The following is a 15,900-nucleotide window of genomic DNA, read 5'->3' on the forward strand; positions in this document are numbered from 1 at the left end:
GCCCACCCGACGCGTTCCTCTCTGTCATTCGCTTGCTTCCCTTTATTCATAATAAAGCCACAGTCAATCGTTTTTGTGTCTCCAGTCTTCCTTGCACGCTTTTTGGGCGGTACGCAGGGCGAGTGGCTTGTGGTGGCGCGCCTACCAATAAAACCGCGCATCCATCACGGGAAAGTCGATATCTGGAATGCAACACGCTAGCTTTTCCCGCACGCGGTACGCCAGCTGGCCCGACGCAAATGCGAAGGGAGGTCGGGTCGGTGGTGAACGACCGGCCAACAGAGCCAATGCATGAATGAAAAAAAAGAAAGAAATAAAGAATAAAAAGAGAGAGAGAGAGAAATGGAAAAGGAGAAAGCCGAGTTATAGGGAACTTGTGCATCTATGAAGTGCCCGTACAATATTAATGAGAACTTGCAGACAATAACGCACAGGAAAGTATAGGGCAGGAGTCTACACAACGTGCGGGCCGCACACGGGCAGCGAGACAGTTTTATGTGACATTCCACAAGATATGAGAACACAGTATATTCTTCCCTTGTCGCTACCTACTTGAAGGCCAACATGGCAGTTCAAAAGGTGTTTTTGCTCACCATCTGCGTTTGTAAACTACGACGTTGTGACATGCGGACAGAAGATAAAAATCAGTTTTTTTTTTATTGCAGTGTCGTAGATTTGTCGATTCCCCAAATTTCTTCTGTCTTGCTCTCCCCCGTCCCAACCCCTCATTCACTTCGCGGCTTCATCTGTGACGTCTTCAAGCAAACTAGGCCCTCCGACACGTGTTATATAGGATATGATCTGCAGTAATTACCATATGCAGGAAGTCAAGTGGTCGAAAAGATGAATTGATGGTTGGGAAGAACTCTAATCATACGTCCAGTACTGGTTGTTGCCACCTGCGTGGCTACTCCCCCGTCGGGACCGGGAGGTCAAGCCTTCCAGCCCTGTCATGGGCGTACTGGACAGCCAGGACTTGATGAATATGGTCGTGAGACTTCATCATACCTGTGAAACCGTTCCCGATAAATGCCAGGACCAAGCGACCCACACTCCTAGAGCTTAGCTCAAGCGTGCATACTTCTTCCTTGGATGCATTTCAAATAGCATCCATACCTTTTATTTCCAACCTTTTTTTGCGTTTAGATTATAATTACTTCTGATAAAAACCCCAATAATTTCTTTGACGTCATTGTCCCTTAGTGCGCATTGATATTGTGCCTAACAAAAAAAAAAGAAACAAGCTCTTAAATTTACACTTCTTTATATCAATCTGTAGACTTTTTTAAGCTGCAGACTTTTTTTTAAGCTAATTGCAACTGTTGCAGCGCAACAGTAATAGGCCCGGCAAATCAGTCTTGCGGATGCGTTCGCAAAAGGGGAAAAAAAGTGTTCGCGAAAGTCAAAATTATTTGTCATCGACAAACTTGTACAAATGGCAGAAACAATAGTTGTCCGCAGTTTCACGTCCCGAAATCAAAACATGATCACGAAGACCTGCGGGACTCGGAAGCATTATTTCTTGATGAATAGGAAACCGTGCCTATTAGACGCGACACCGACTGGAAAGAGCTATGAACGAGTTGTACGATTTACTGGAACTGCAGTGAACAGGAACATATTCAAGTTATTGAATATTCTAGAACGCACTCGAGCGTATTCTAGTTATATAAGCAGAACGAATAAAAAACCGTAAAACGATGGTAGAACAAGGGCACCCTCTGCCTACCCCTCCTCCCTCTTCATCCCTTGCGAAATTTTAAATTGCGAGGGCGGGCGAGTAATGGGTAAAAGATTAGGTGTCAAGCTCATTCAGACAAAGTATCTCGAAATGGGAGCATACGGCAGCTGACACAGTTCTGCCTGCGGTTCCCTAAAGGCCAAGTGAAAAAAATCTCGGTGCCAACCACTCCAGCCATTCACAAGAGTTGTAAAGTATTTGAAAAGGCCACGATTTGAACGAAGTGTCGCCGGAACTATAGCCAGAACAATCTTGCAGGTAGCACATGTAGTGAAACAATTTTCTCTAGGTGGCGTGAAGTCGAACCCCAACGATAATATATATAAGTGAGGGGAGAGGAAGAGGGAGAGAGATAGCTGTAGATAGAGTTACTGTATATCCTACCTTTAGGTAGCAGAGTAGCGCCAAGGCACACCATCTTGGGTTCAAAAGTCTTGCGGGAAAGCCACTTACCACCCACGTAGGAACAGCGCTCGCACTTATAGCGTTTTTTTTGCTTTCTATTTTTCTTTATGAATGTGCGAGACAAACTCAGTTGCTCTGATCATGCCTGAAAATCTTGACTTTATGTTTACGTTTTCGGTAAGTAATAATGAAAAACGTGCGTCAGCTCATTGAACCAGTGGTATACATAAGTATATTTATAGTAGGTCTCACATTACCTTCAGCTTCCTTTGCACTGTTTTTCCCATTTATATAAAATTATTTTTCCCTCTTGATCGCTATCGAGCCAGGGATGCATTATTTTCATCGCGTTGGGATCGTTCGCTAACTGTGTGAGTTAACCACCTAAAGCTTTGTAGCATTAAACTGAATCGAGCTGGATGGAGATGGAGAGTGGCCGTGCGACGCCTGCGTTAAGTGCGCATCTCGTATTACGATCGTAGTACAATGGCGACTCACGACAATCAATGTAAATCGTCGTTCAAGAACTCTGTCGTGTCCAACATTTTTTTCGCCTAAGGTTTCAAAGCTGCATTCAATTCACGCACCTACACCTTGCCGATTCAAATAGTTGTAGTTCAATCTCTCCCGTTATTTTTAGCGTTTTAACCGCCAGACTAATTTGAACGTATGCAGCTGACACACGATGCCCAATTCTGCATGTATAACGTATTCACTAGTGCATCTGTGGTTAATACAAATAGAGCAAGTTTTGCAGTGCCGTGGACGGATAAAAAAAAAAAAGCCAAGCGCATGGGCGTCAGCAGAGAAGTGGAAAAGGGGCCCTTGCCCCCCTCAAACCAAACAGCACTTACCCTCATCCAAGCTAGACCAGTGCTCTCGCTCTCCCTAAACCACAATGCTACAAGGGATTGCACCACCAAGAAAAATCCTGCCGACGACAATGGCCAAGCGTTTATTCCTTCCGACTGAACCCTAATCTTTCTATAGCAACACCCGCTCCACCCGCATCCAATCGCACGGGCTCTAAGTAGTACAATTCAACACAGAATGCATTTGCTGCCGCATTTCTCGTGAACAACAGGCAGCATGGCTACATTACCAAAGGAGCGCGGCGAGAATGACAACAGCTGTTGTCAACCCCGCTTGATCTGCCCGGAATCTGCACAGCGCTGGCTTCACCGCAGTGCAAATGAACCACCTATGACCACGTGATGGCGCTCGGCGAATAGGGGCGCTGAACTCCTGTAGGCGGAGCGAGCGGCACCTGGAAAACAGTGGCTGCGTTCCAATACTCACCGTAGACGGCTAAATAGACAGCTAAATGGACGGCGGCCATCTTAAGTCCCATTCCAATTCTCACGTAGTCGGTAAAGTAGACAGCTAGCTCCGAGAAGACCACATCATAGACAAATACGATACAGGCTACCTTGCTGGCTAACCAAGATGGCGGCTCAGCGAATCGATCAGATGGATCAAATCTCGCCAGCATGGCCGTCTGCACACAAGCAGACGCTTTGCCAGACGCTCAATGTGAGTGACAATTATTTGTTTTTGATTTCGACACAAAAGAAGCCAGAAATGACAACTGTTACGTTTGTTTCTTTTAGCTTTTTTTTTTCTCGACAGTAAGGTGGCGCATCGTCACGTAAAACCTGTCTAAACGTGTTCCAATTCTTGGACAGCATGGGCTCGGTGCGGTCTTCTAAGCAGTCTGCGTAGACTGTCTACGTGCCGTCTAAGAATTGGAACACAGCCAGTGGCGCAACTTTGCTACCTAAAGGTAGCATATACAGTAACTCTAGCTGTAGAAAGGATGGGTCGTGACGACATTTTTCACCGAGCCGCGCCGTTCTTGCCTCACGCTTGCGAGCGATTCATTCGTGGTTTCAGGACGCCACCAAAGCGCGAGCCGCTAGTTCACAGCGAAGCGAAGGCATATCATTTAAACGCAATGCTTGCGACCTCTGCGCAAACTCGAAGGTCATCGGCGCCTTCACGCTACCAAGCTCTACGCTGGCTTCGACGCTGTTTACGGGCGCTTACTAGTATTCCACACTTAGCGTACGCAAACTACAGCGGTCGCACACGTCGCGGAAAACAAGAGCAGACCCCGGTTGAAGAGTCAAGCTAACGCGAACGTTAGTCGACGAAAAAGAGGAAGAACGACATTCGAAGAAGGATCGCTCGATATGTGGGGTTTAATGTCCTAAAACCAACATATGATTGAGAGACGCTGTAGTGGAGGGCTCCGGAAATTTCGACCACCTGGGGTTCTTTAACGTGCACCCAAATCTGAGCACACGGGCCTACAACATTTCCACCTTCATCGAAAATGCAGCCGCCACAGCCGGGATCCAATCTCGCGACCTGCGCGGGTCAGCAGCCGAGCACCTTAGCCACTATACCACCACGGCGGGGCCATTCGAAGAAGGAACGCCAAGTCATGACTAACACGGCATCCGCATACAGTCGAAGCTAACGCGGCCGTAAATTAATGCAAATAAGCGGACGACATTAGAGACAAGAACGCTCTGCATAACGAGGCAACGGAAAAGCATTGCGAAAGTTAACGCAGCCGTCAACTAACGTTCGCAGAACAGGAAAGCGAACAAACTGAAGCTAGAGTACGAATGCAGGCGCACAGACGGAAAACCATAACCGTATGCTAATGGTACAAAAGCAAACTTCAGGGCGACGCATAGAAGAAGTTGGTACGCGCGAACACTCGGGTCGTAAACGGGGCGTTCACGTGAACACTGGGGGGGCGTCGCGCGCGTACGCGTAAAAATACGCCGCAGCCAAGAAGGAAAACGCTCGAGCAGCAAACTTTCGGGTATGCCGCCGAAGAATGAGAAAACAGATCGTGTTAGCCACTTGAGGCGCAGAAACTATTAAAGAAACTAAAGAAACGAAAAAGGCACACAGCCGACGGTGAAACCGGAACGGCGTTAAAACGACGTGTAAGGGGGTGTGCTGTGCGGGAGGCTGCTGAAGCCTTTGTTTCTAACGGCCGTTAGTTTTTCAGGCTATAGCTATACACGAGCACAAAGGCTTGAGAACAAGTCACGCGCACAACCCCCCCCCCCTCCCCTCTCCCCACCACGAAAGCGGCCTTTAATGGCCGCAAGCAAGCTCGCCGCCATTACGGGCGTACCGCAGACGGCGGGGAAGCTGTAGCCCCTGTTTTCAAGTGTGCGGGAAAGAACGGGGAGGTGGGGATGAGAAGGGGTAGATGACGATCCGGCTGCTTGGTGTTTGAATGCGAGCGCTGCCAGGCGTCATCTTGCGGTCATAAAGCGTAACGCGGGGAAACGGAAATAATGCATTAAAAGCCGCGATAAAAATGACAAAAAAAAGGAGTCGCAGTCACAGCGTTAGAGTGTCACGCGTTGTTGAGGTGCAACGGAGCGAGAGAGCTGGGGCATAAAAAAAAACGAAAAGAAACAAATACAGGAGGAACCGGTGTTCCGCCACGACAGTTCTGTTACAAGAGCCCCTGGCGCGAGCGCTAGAGGGTGTCCTGTTTAAGTGTCTGACGGTGGTTTTCGATTTTCGCGTTCAGTAATGCCGAGCAATTTAGGGCGTTACTGCAGCACCCCCCCCCCCCTTTTTTTTTCAAGCAGTACGAGTAAAAGGTAGAGGAGAAAAAGAAGTAAAGAACAATATTGGGTGACGTAGAACACCATTGTTTGACGAGAAATACGAAAGGATTACTTCTTTCTAGAATAAAGACAGACTAGTGAGAAAAAAAAATTGAATATAAGAAAAGAAAGGGCGATAAGTGGGCACTGCGTTAAGTAACGAAACGACGACGGGTATAAGCCATCGGAACACAAGCGCATTTAAAAAAATTACGCTCGCAACAAACCGGCATAAGATCACTCAGAAATTTCGATGCCCCCTTCCCTTTTAGAACAAAGCAAGTACAGAGACAAATTATTGCCCCGCCGCGGTGTCCTAGTGGCTAAGGTACTCGGCTGCTGACCCGCAGGTCGCGGGTTCAAATCCCGGCTGCGGCGGCTGCATTTCCGATGGAGGCGGAAATGTCGTAGGCCCGTGTGCTCAGATTTGGGTGCACGTTAAAGAACCCCAGGTGGTCGAAATTTCCGGAGCCCTCCACTACGGCGTCTCTAATAATCATATGGTGGTTTTGGGACGTTTTGGGACATATGGAGGTTTTGGGCCTAAAAAAGGGAGCCCGGTGGTATGATACTCAAGCCGGGACGGATAAAAGGGTGTAGGGTGTACTCCAGTTTGAAAGAGTAAAAACAACTTCGGTTTAAAGGTGTAACAAAGAAGAGGAATTCTGCAGATGTACTTACCTTCATGGTCTGCGAGTGATTCATGGCTTTGATGGCGTTGATGGCGCACTGTCTGCTGGCGTACGTGACAAACGCGCAGCCTGCAAGCAGAAAAAAAAAATAGAAACAAATGCGTTGAGAACAGAATCGAAAGCAGTGTAAAAAGAAAAAAAAAAGCCCACTTCGTCCAAAGCAGAAGACGAACTTCTTCTATGATTCTAGTTTTGAACTTAGCTGGCTGTCAGGGTGATTGTTTCACTTCATCAGATCCGCAGCATAATTAGGAATTATCCCAACCGTGAGCAACAATTAGCATTGTTGTATGCGTACTTTGAATATGTTCAGCCCTACTTGCCCATTCAAGACGTGCGTGTATGTGAACTTCCATGTTGGGCATGCAATGTTTGTATGTACAAAGTACACAAGTACCGGAATGAGCGAATTAATGATTGAGTGATAGAAAGTGAGTGAGTGGATAAATGAAAAGCATTCAGTATTTCACATGGACCACTGTGCATCGAAGGCGTCTGCGCCACTGCTCACCTAATCTTTTTCTCGTATTCCTCCTCCCCACAGGCGCTGCGTCGTGCTCCCTACCGGGCTGCAGAAATTAGGCACGTTCTTCCTCTTCTAACTACCACCACCCCCCCCGCCACTACTGTACAAACGTTGCTTACGTAGCCAAAGCAAAAAAAAAAAAAAAACAAGCGAAGAAAAAAGCGAAGGAAACACGCCATCATCAAATTTTCCGCCATTCTCGCAAGATGCTATACAAACAGCACAGACACGTGCGATCGCAATTCACTGCCATTTACGCAATTCTCGACCCAGGTACAGGTGTACGGACCACGCGCCACAAGAAGTGTAACGGCGTTTTGTCATTTTTTTAGGGTAATTTAACAGAGCCGCAGTGCTCTGAAGTTCTTAAATACGCGCAGTATACTGCGCGCATTTAAGAATTTCAGAGCACTCCAGTGACGCCGATTTTATGCCTTAAAGAAAGCACGAAAGCATCAACAGGAAACCAGCAAGTGTTATTGCACACCTTTCGGAGAAGCAACAAAACGCAGGGTTGACCTTTTTAGACGCCATCCACGAAAAGCTGTGTGTATAGTCACGTCAGAATGGCACAACCTTAATTGAAGGCACTCGATACTTTACCTTAACAAAATTAACGTCACAATACACCCATTATTGCGTGTTATGGTAAGTAATTGCAACTGCACTGTAATTAAATATTAATTTATCCTGAGCTCGTTCATGCTCTATATCTGTATATATAAGATCAAATCTCAGGCTAGAAAATGCAGAGCAAATTAATTGTAGACTATGTTGATTTTGAGCAAAGTAATGTATATTTTTCTGTCGCGACAAGTCCAACGTCGTAGTGCCTTCAGCAAAGTCATTATATCCAACAGTGCACTACAAAATGGTGTCAAATGATGACATGTCTTACGCAAGAAATTCAATTCGTCAGAAGTTCAATGCATTTCGCGCCATCTTAGCCGCAATTCGACACGACCAGCGAAAAACAGTGTACCACTTAGTCGTTTAGAAATGACGCCCCAAATGGTTAATTGATTGATTGATATGTGGGGTTTAACGTCCAAAAACCACCATATGATTATGAGAGACGCCGTAGTGGAGGGCTCCGGAAATTTCGACCACCTGGGGTTCTTTAACGTGCACCCAAATCTGAGCACACGGGCCTACAACATTTCCGCCTCCATCGGAAATGCAGCCGCCGCAGCCGGGATTTGAACCCGCGACCTGTGGGTCAGCAGCCGAGTACCTTAGCCACTAGACCACCGCGGCGGGGCACGTCCCAAAGGGTTAACAACATTACGAAGCAACAAGGCGCCGCCCCTAAAACAGCACACGCACAAGCAACCTTGAAACTCGGCGTTTGAACGCGGAATGGGCCCCGCGGACAACAATCACATAATTCGGGGCGCACGAGAAGAAAAAAAAAAAAAGGACGCAGTCGACTACGTCTATATGAGAGGACACGCATACAAAGCCACGGGGTTAAAAAAAAACAAAAACGAAACGACACTCCCGCTAAACGACCGCGCCGGCAAATTCGTCGGCAAAGTCAAACACAACGAGTACATACAGCGGAGACGTATACACGAGGATCATACAACAAACCCAAGCGGAAGATTAACGGCGAGCTCAATTAGGCCTAGCAACCCAATTAGGCCCAACAACATTGTAAGGCGGCAATAAAAAGCGGGCGTATAGGGCATGCACGGCGTGGCCCCATTCGAAAAAAAAAAAATGAAGCTAATCGAGTTATATTCTTGACCCAGCAAACACTTTACACAACGAAGAAGCGTATTACGGGAGTATAAACGCGTAGAAACACGAACGCTGAAAGTTGATATTCTGTGCAACCCCCCCCCCCAAAAAAAAAAAACAAAACAAAAAAAAAACGCGCAGTCATCGCCTTATGAGCCTCAGCCTCCGAACTCGGCAAAACGGGAAGATATAGACGCCCAGTTAGGTTAATAAGATTTCGGCCGTAATCGGATTAGGCGAGCGGTCTTTTCGAGCGATGCGGCCTAAATGAGAGGGAAAAAAAAAGACTGATGACTTGCCCCGGGGTATATAAGGTGCGAAAAAAACTAACAATACAGAAAAAACAGCAATTTTCGAAATTACGCATGCGCGGAAAAATGAGGTTAACGTAGACGTAGCAAAACGTTGCGCCGCACGTCAGCTCATAACGAAGGCCGTAGTTCTATCCACGTCAGCGCATATTGCACCATGCTCAGCAGTCTACAGACAAATGTATCAGTTTAAAAAGAAGGTAAAAATGCTGACTATCGCATGCCGTCAATGGCTTATGCATAAGAAGGTTAAAAAAAATGGCAGCAAATCCACGGAGTGAATGATGGAGAGTGCGGCGAAGCATCCGTTCGTCCATTCGTTCTTGCTTCCGTCCGTCTATGCGTCCATCTGTGTGACCGTCCGTGCGTCCATTCGCCCGTCCGTGCGTGCGTCTGTTCATGCGTCCGCACGTCCATCTGTGCGTTCGTCCATGCATCCGCCCCTACGTCCGTCCATGCGTCCATCCGTCCGTGCAGCCATCTGTGCGTCCGTCCATGCATCTGTCTGTGTGTCCGTTCGTCCACATATTCAACACTCCAAGTACCACAATCTCGCATCTTTTGATCATATATTCCGCATACGCACCGCCATCCAGCGGACATTCCAAGGACTAAACGAGAGGTGGCACACGCACACTTTCTTACGGCTTGCGCTTCGGGTCTACTTCCCACCTTTAACCACCTCGAGTTCATGGTATATACTAGGGCACTGTATTCATGGCACTGTGGCCCAACGCTCGCTAAACCTTTCTAAAACCAAGGAGGTTATGCCCAGCGAGTATAACGTAGCAACCCTTTCTTGTCAGATAGTGCTCAATGTACATGCCAATGGCTGCTAAGGGGGAATGAGAGACAGGAGAATTCAGCTTTTATTAACGCGCACGCTGCAAATTTTTTATTGTTCAACAACGCACAGAAAAAATCTCTCCCCGGCACCACCTTGGAGGCCAAAACGTAAGACTGGTTACACACTACGACTACTACTACGACTACGAGGGACGAACGGGTGCTGCTATAAAGAGCTTCGCCCCTAAAAAAAAAAAATGCTAGAGTAGAAGATCCCACAATGCTTTGCCAGCAATAGTGAAGTCAGCTTTTGCCCTCCAAATATTTCGGAAACATACTATTTTGTGGTGGTGCCCACTTAGACATCGAGTTTCTATCTGCAAGTCTAAAGGCTACATGAGGTATAAATTAAAAGATAGTTGTTTCTAATTAAATAACGCACAGAGGCGAGCTCGGCCACTTTAATCTCCAATAAAATTTGCCTTGAATTCGAGGCCTACTATAGGAAACTAGTAAAACAAGGACGCACTTTGGGCATTACATATCCCCACAGAGTGGCCCCCTTAAACTCGTTGGGCGTGCGAGGAAAACGCTCCTTGTCAATCGCCGAACGCGAACAGCTGATCATGCCCCCAGTAAGATGGCTGCCGCAGCCGCTATCAAGCCGTGGGTACTGCTTCACTCGTGGGAAATATTTTCCAATCCAGCAATTTTGTTTAAACCTGCTTGCGTGTAACCAAGAGGCCCTTACCTCTTTGGCCGCGGCGTACACTGTAAATATTTGAATGGAGAGAGAGATGGAGATGAGAAGAAAGAGAAAAAGTTAACAATTTCGTTAGGAACACCGCATTTTTAATCTTACAGGCACATACAGGAAGATAGTGATGCGCCACTGGCAAAGGAAGTTTTGCGATAAGACAGGGTTCTGAGAGGTTTAATCAGACTAGGTCTATTGCGTACATACCTAAAGGTTAACACACGAGGTAAAGGGACACTAAAGTCAAATAACAATTTACGTCAGAGTGAAAGCTCAATGTCTGACAACACCTAAAACGACAATATTATCAACAACAGTACTCTACTTACCGAGAAATCGATGTAAATGCACAAGAAAACATGCGCCGCGGTTGGACATCCTCAAAATGATCCCGATTACATCAGACGGACCGCCTATAATAAATCACTAGTAATCGATCTAGCTGCACTAAATAAAGAACCATCCGTGCATCAAGAGAGGCAATAGAGTGGGCATGGCGGCAACGCCATGATACGGACTTCAAACCCGATCATGTTTTTCGTACAGGTTCTGCTTGGATTGCTGTTTGTCCCAGCGTGGCTATCACCGATGAACAACGCCCCTTCATCGCCAGCTATGTTCTCGGTAACCGATCAAGAAAAGCCGATGCCCGTGGTCTTTCATCGGCTAAACATCGTTCCCGGAGGAGCACAGATGACGTCATCGGATGCACCAGGGGCGTTAACGGATGCATTCGTCAACGGGACTATAAAACGGCTCTTCACCGCGGCACCTGACAGTGGGCATGGCGGCAACGCCATGATACGGACTTCAAACCCGATCATGTTTTTCGTACAGGTTCTGCTTGGATTGCTGTTTGTCCCAGCGTGGCTATCACCGATGAACAACGCCCCTTCATCGCCAGCTATGTTCTCGGTAACCGATCAAGAAAAGCCGATGCCCGTGGTCTTTCATCGGCTAAACATCGTTCCCGGAGGAGCACAGATGACGTCATCGGATCCACCAGGGGCGTTAACGGATGCATTCGTCAACGGGACTATAAAACGGCTCTTCACCGCGGCACCTGACAGTGGGCATGGCGGCAACGCCATGATACGGACTTCAAACCCGATCATGTTTTTCGTACAGGTGAGCAAACGATACGGAAAGTGTCACCGTAGCAATAACGTTTGCTTATTCTTGCTGCCATGCCCATGGTCAATGTGCGAAATGCTTACTAACGTGACTGATTCTCTTCGCTACCTGTTGTTACTTAGTGGCGACGTAGAAACTAATCCAGGGCCTACAGAGGGCGATTGGTCAAAGCAACTAAAGGCAATCGCAGACGACATAAAGGAAATCAAGAAAGAAAAATCCGTCACAAATCAGAAACTAACTGCAATCGATAAGAAACTTGAAAAAATTAGTGGACTGGAAAAGCAGGTTTCTGATTGCGTAAAGCGAATAGTGGAACTAGAAAATAACATCAAAGGCATGAATAGGAAAATCGAAGAACTAGAGAACAGAAGTCGGAGGTCCAACCTGATTGTGTACGGAGTTGAGGAACAACAAAACGAGTCCTTTCAAGAGCTTCATAACCTCGTATCAAAGGAAATATTTGAAGATATACTAGACGTAAAGAGTGCAGGCATTGAACGTATCCACCGACTTGGTAGAACTAGAGAAGGCGATCCGAAAAACAGGCCAATAATTCTCAAGTTGCTCGATTATCGCGACAAAGTTAAAATACTCCAGTCCTGTTCCAAACTGAAAGGGAGCGGTTACTCAATAAGCGAGGATTACTCGTTTGGCGTGCGTGAAACTAGAAGAAAACTGTGGAAAATCACGAAAGAAAACCGCGATAGAGGGGAAAGGGTAAGGCTTATTTTTGACAAAGTTCAGATAAACGGTCGTCTTTTTACTTGGGACGAAGACAGTAAAAATATCGCACAAGTAAATAAAAAAAACGAAGAGCAACTACCAACGGCGCAGTCTTCTCGACGACAACGCCCATAACCCTTCTAAATGTAAACGCGCGAAGTCTTGTGAACAAGGCAGAACAATTTGAAGCTGTTTTATTGGCCCAAAAACCTGATATTGTTACTGTGAGTGAAACGTGGCTACATTCAAATATATATGACCATGAAATTGTGCCACCGAGCTACACAATTGTCCGCAAAGATAGGGACACTAGAGGCGGAGGAGTAGCAATTGTTTTACGGCAGGGAATCGCTTACACGGTCATGCCAGAGGTGAACAGTGTCGAAGCGGTTTGGTGTAAGCTTCTCCTGAAAGACGGCTACGTGTATGTTGGCGCCGTTTATAGGCCCCCGAACGCCGATGCGTCGTACCTAAACCCCCTTCTGGATTATATGAATTTACATATGCTCGGTGGCAGGATTATCATGGCAGGTGACTTCAACCTACCTGATGTAAATTGGTCCTCATTAAGTCCAGGTCCCCTGTCGAATAATATAGTCATCGACTTCTTATTTGCTTTTAACCTAACTCAGCTTGTTGTCGAAAATACACGAACACAAGGACAGTCGCACTCAGTGTTAGACCTTGTATTTGCAAGTGATCACTTTTCCACCGACAGTGCAAGTGTTGAAACAATTAATGGCATATCGGATCATAAAATAGTTTTGTGTACTTTGCCTTTAGCAACTCCAATACGGCAATCTGGCCCAGTGCAATATGTGCCCTCCTTCAATAAAGCTAATGATGCGGCGATAATGAGTTACCTGTCGCACGAGTATCCCGAGTTTTCTGAGCTATGTGCAGATAACACGAGCATAGATGAAGTGTGGGCACAGTTTAAGCATCATATTATGCATTGTATTTCTAACTTTATTCCCAAACGAAAACTGGTTACAAGAAAGCACAACCCATGGGTTACCCGCGACATAATTCACCTTAAGCGCAAAATCAAGCGTGTAAGGAAGGCAAAAAAAACGCTAGGAAGTGCTAGCTCACAAATAGCAACGCTGACATCGACCTTAAAAGGAAAGATACGAGACGCAAAACGGCATTTTTATGGACACACCCTACAAAAGTTTATTAAAAGCGCACCCGATAAATTCTGGCGCTACATAAGCGTAAAACGGTCGACATTATCGGTGTTTCCAGCTGAAGAGGGCAAGAAAAAGGCGAATAATTTCAATTCTTACTTTCACTCTGTTTTTAGCATTGATAACCTCCGAAAGATTACACCGGGTTCCCGTCACGATGACCAAGGCAGATCACTTCCGTCGTTAAATATGACAGTACCTGGCATTCTTTCACTGCTATTAGACCTTGATGAAAAGAAAAGTAGTGGCCCAGACGAAATACCAAACACCTTCCTTAAACGCTATGCTGAACCCATTAGCAAGTACCTCCATCTCATATTTACAAAGTCAATTAGCGATTGCCGTCTTCCGGCGGAGTGGAAAATCGCGAAAGTTGTGCCAGTGCACAAATCTGGTGATACTTCTATCCCAACGAACTACCGGCCAATTTTTTTAACTTGCACTAGTTGCAAAATTCTCGAGCACATTATCTTAAAGTTATTAACCAAGCATGTAGAAGAAAACAACCTCATCTCTCTTTCTCAGCATGGGTTCAGAAGTGGGCTATCTACTGTCACTCAACTTGCAGAGGCTATACATGACTTCGGGCTGGCAATAAATGAACAATCACAAATCGATGTAATTTTTTTAGATTTCTCTAAGGCCTTCGACCGCGTGTCCCACTCTAAACTCATCACTAAACTCATAGACAAACTAGGCAATGGTCCAATAGTTGAATGGATTAGTGATTACCTTTCAGACCGCTACCAGTTTGTGCACTATAATGGACAAAATTCTGACACTGTTAAAGTTCTTTCGGGCGTTCCGCAGGGATCCGTTCTCGCTCCGCTCTTGTTCCTGTTATTCATAGATGACATTGTTGAATCAGTAAACGTTAAAATTAGACTGTTTGCAGATGACTGCATGATTTACAGTGAAATCAAACACATTGACGATCAGGTTGCCCTTAACGATTCCCTAAACAACGTAGCCCAGTGGTGCCATGATTGGCAGATGGTTATTAATTCCGAAAAAACGGTCGTGATGAACATAAGCAGAAAGAAAAACAAACTATTATTTCCATACTCACTTAATGGTGTCACCCTTCGCACAGCAACTCAGTATAAATATTTAGGGCTTCTAATATCATCTGACCTCAAATGGACTGCGCATATACATCAGGTGACGAAAAAGGCAATAAACAAGTTGACTTTTCTAAAACGGACCCTACGCTACGCTACCACAGATACCAAGCGCTTATCTTACATTTCCTTTATAAGACCTATGCTAGAATATGCGAATATAGTGTGGTTTCCTTCAACAAATACTGACATAGCTTTGCTCGAGAGCGTACAGCGCAAGGCGGTAAGATTTATCTTTAACCGCTATAGGCGAACGGATTCCCCTTCCGAGCTTCTGCTCCGAGCAGAGCTACCTACGCTTCGCGATAGAGCAAAAATACATCGGTTGAAGTTCTTTTATCAACTGTTGCACGGCCACTTTAAAACTAATGCCTCCGTCTTCACTACTATAAAAGAAAAAGGGAAAGTGCGCCAAAAACACGACCTCATCTTCAAAGAATATTTCTGCAGTAACAATACCTTCAGGTTTTCATTTTTCCCTCGCGTAATAAGAGAATGGAATGCGCTTGATCCAGATACTGTAGCACAGCCAACACTTCAAAAATTTTTAGAAAGCGTTGAAAAACTCATGTCTGTGCTCCCAAGTTCCAGGTGTTAACCTAATTGCGTTCGGGAGAAAGCATCCACACTCTAACATTTTATTTTATTTTCTTCATCATTTGGTTCAAGGCAACTATGCCTGTATGATGTATACATTACTTATTATCATGATCGCGCGTTTCTTATGTACTCTTCTTGTATTGCCACTATATTGCCTTGCTTGTATAATGTTTGTATCCTTTCCACTCCTGTAATAACCCTCAAGGAGGGTTGACAGTATTTTGTAAATAAATAAATAAATAAAAAAAATGCTGCCTGTTCGTTTCCGTTTGACACAAAAAAAAAAAAGAAAGAACCGCCGGACGTTACTATTCGTGCCGTCGAATGGTTGAAAAATTCAATTTTCGCGTAGTTACACTGGACGGGCGATGCCATCTAGCGGGGCGCAGTTGAACAATAAAAAAAAATGTCCGCAATTTTGGAGCTAATGATGAGAAATTCATCAATGGCCGTTGTTGCTGCTGTGGCTCCCGCTGCTTTCGGTCAGCTGCTACTAGCGCAGTAAGGCGGGCAACGTTGTGCAC

At 45.9% G+C, this 15,900-nt stretch overlaps 1 protein-coding gene across 30 annotated transcripts in view; it reads right to left on the reverse strand.

The window, feature by feature from the left end:
- The window catches only part of LOC119164399 (CUGBP Elav-like family member 1-A), a 646,479-nt gene that overhangs the window by 112,796 nt on the left and 517,783 nt on the right, over positions 1–15,900 (reverse strand). For all 30 annotated transcript variants that reach the window (XM_075871581.1, XM_075871606.1, XM_075871607.1 and 27 more), the window contains one exon: positions 6,472–6,551. In XM_075871581.1, the coding sequence (XP_075727696.1) occupies positions 6,472–6,551 (80 nt within the window). The remainder of the gene's footprint in view (positions 1–6,471; positions 6,552–15,900) is intronic.

This window comes from Rhipicephalus microplus, chromosome 8, assembly GCF_043290135.1.
Source record: "Rhipicephalus microplus isolate Deutch F79 chromosome 8, USDA_Rmic, whole genome shotgun sequence".
Lineage (NCBI taxonomy): Eukaryota > Metazoa > Arthropoda > Arachnida > Ixodida > Ixodidae > Rhipicephalus > Rhipicephalus microplus.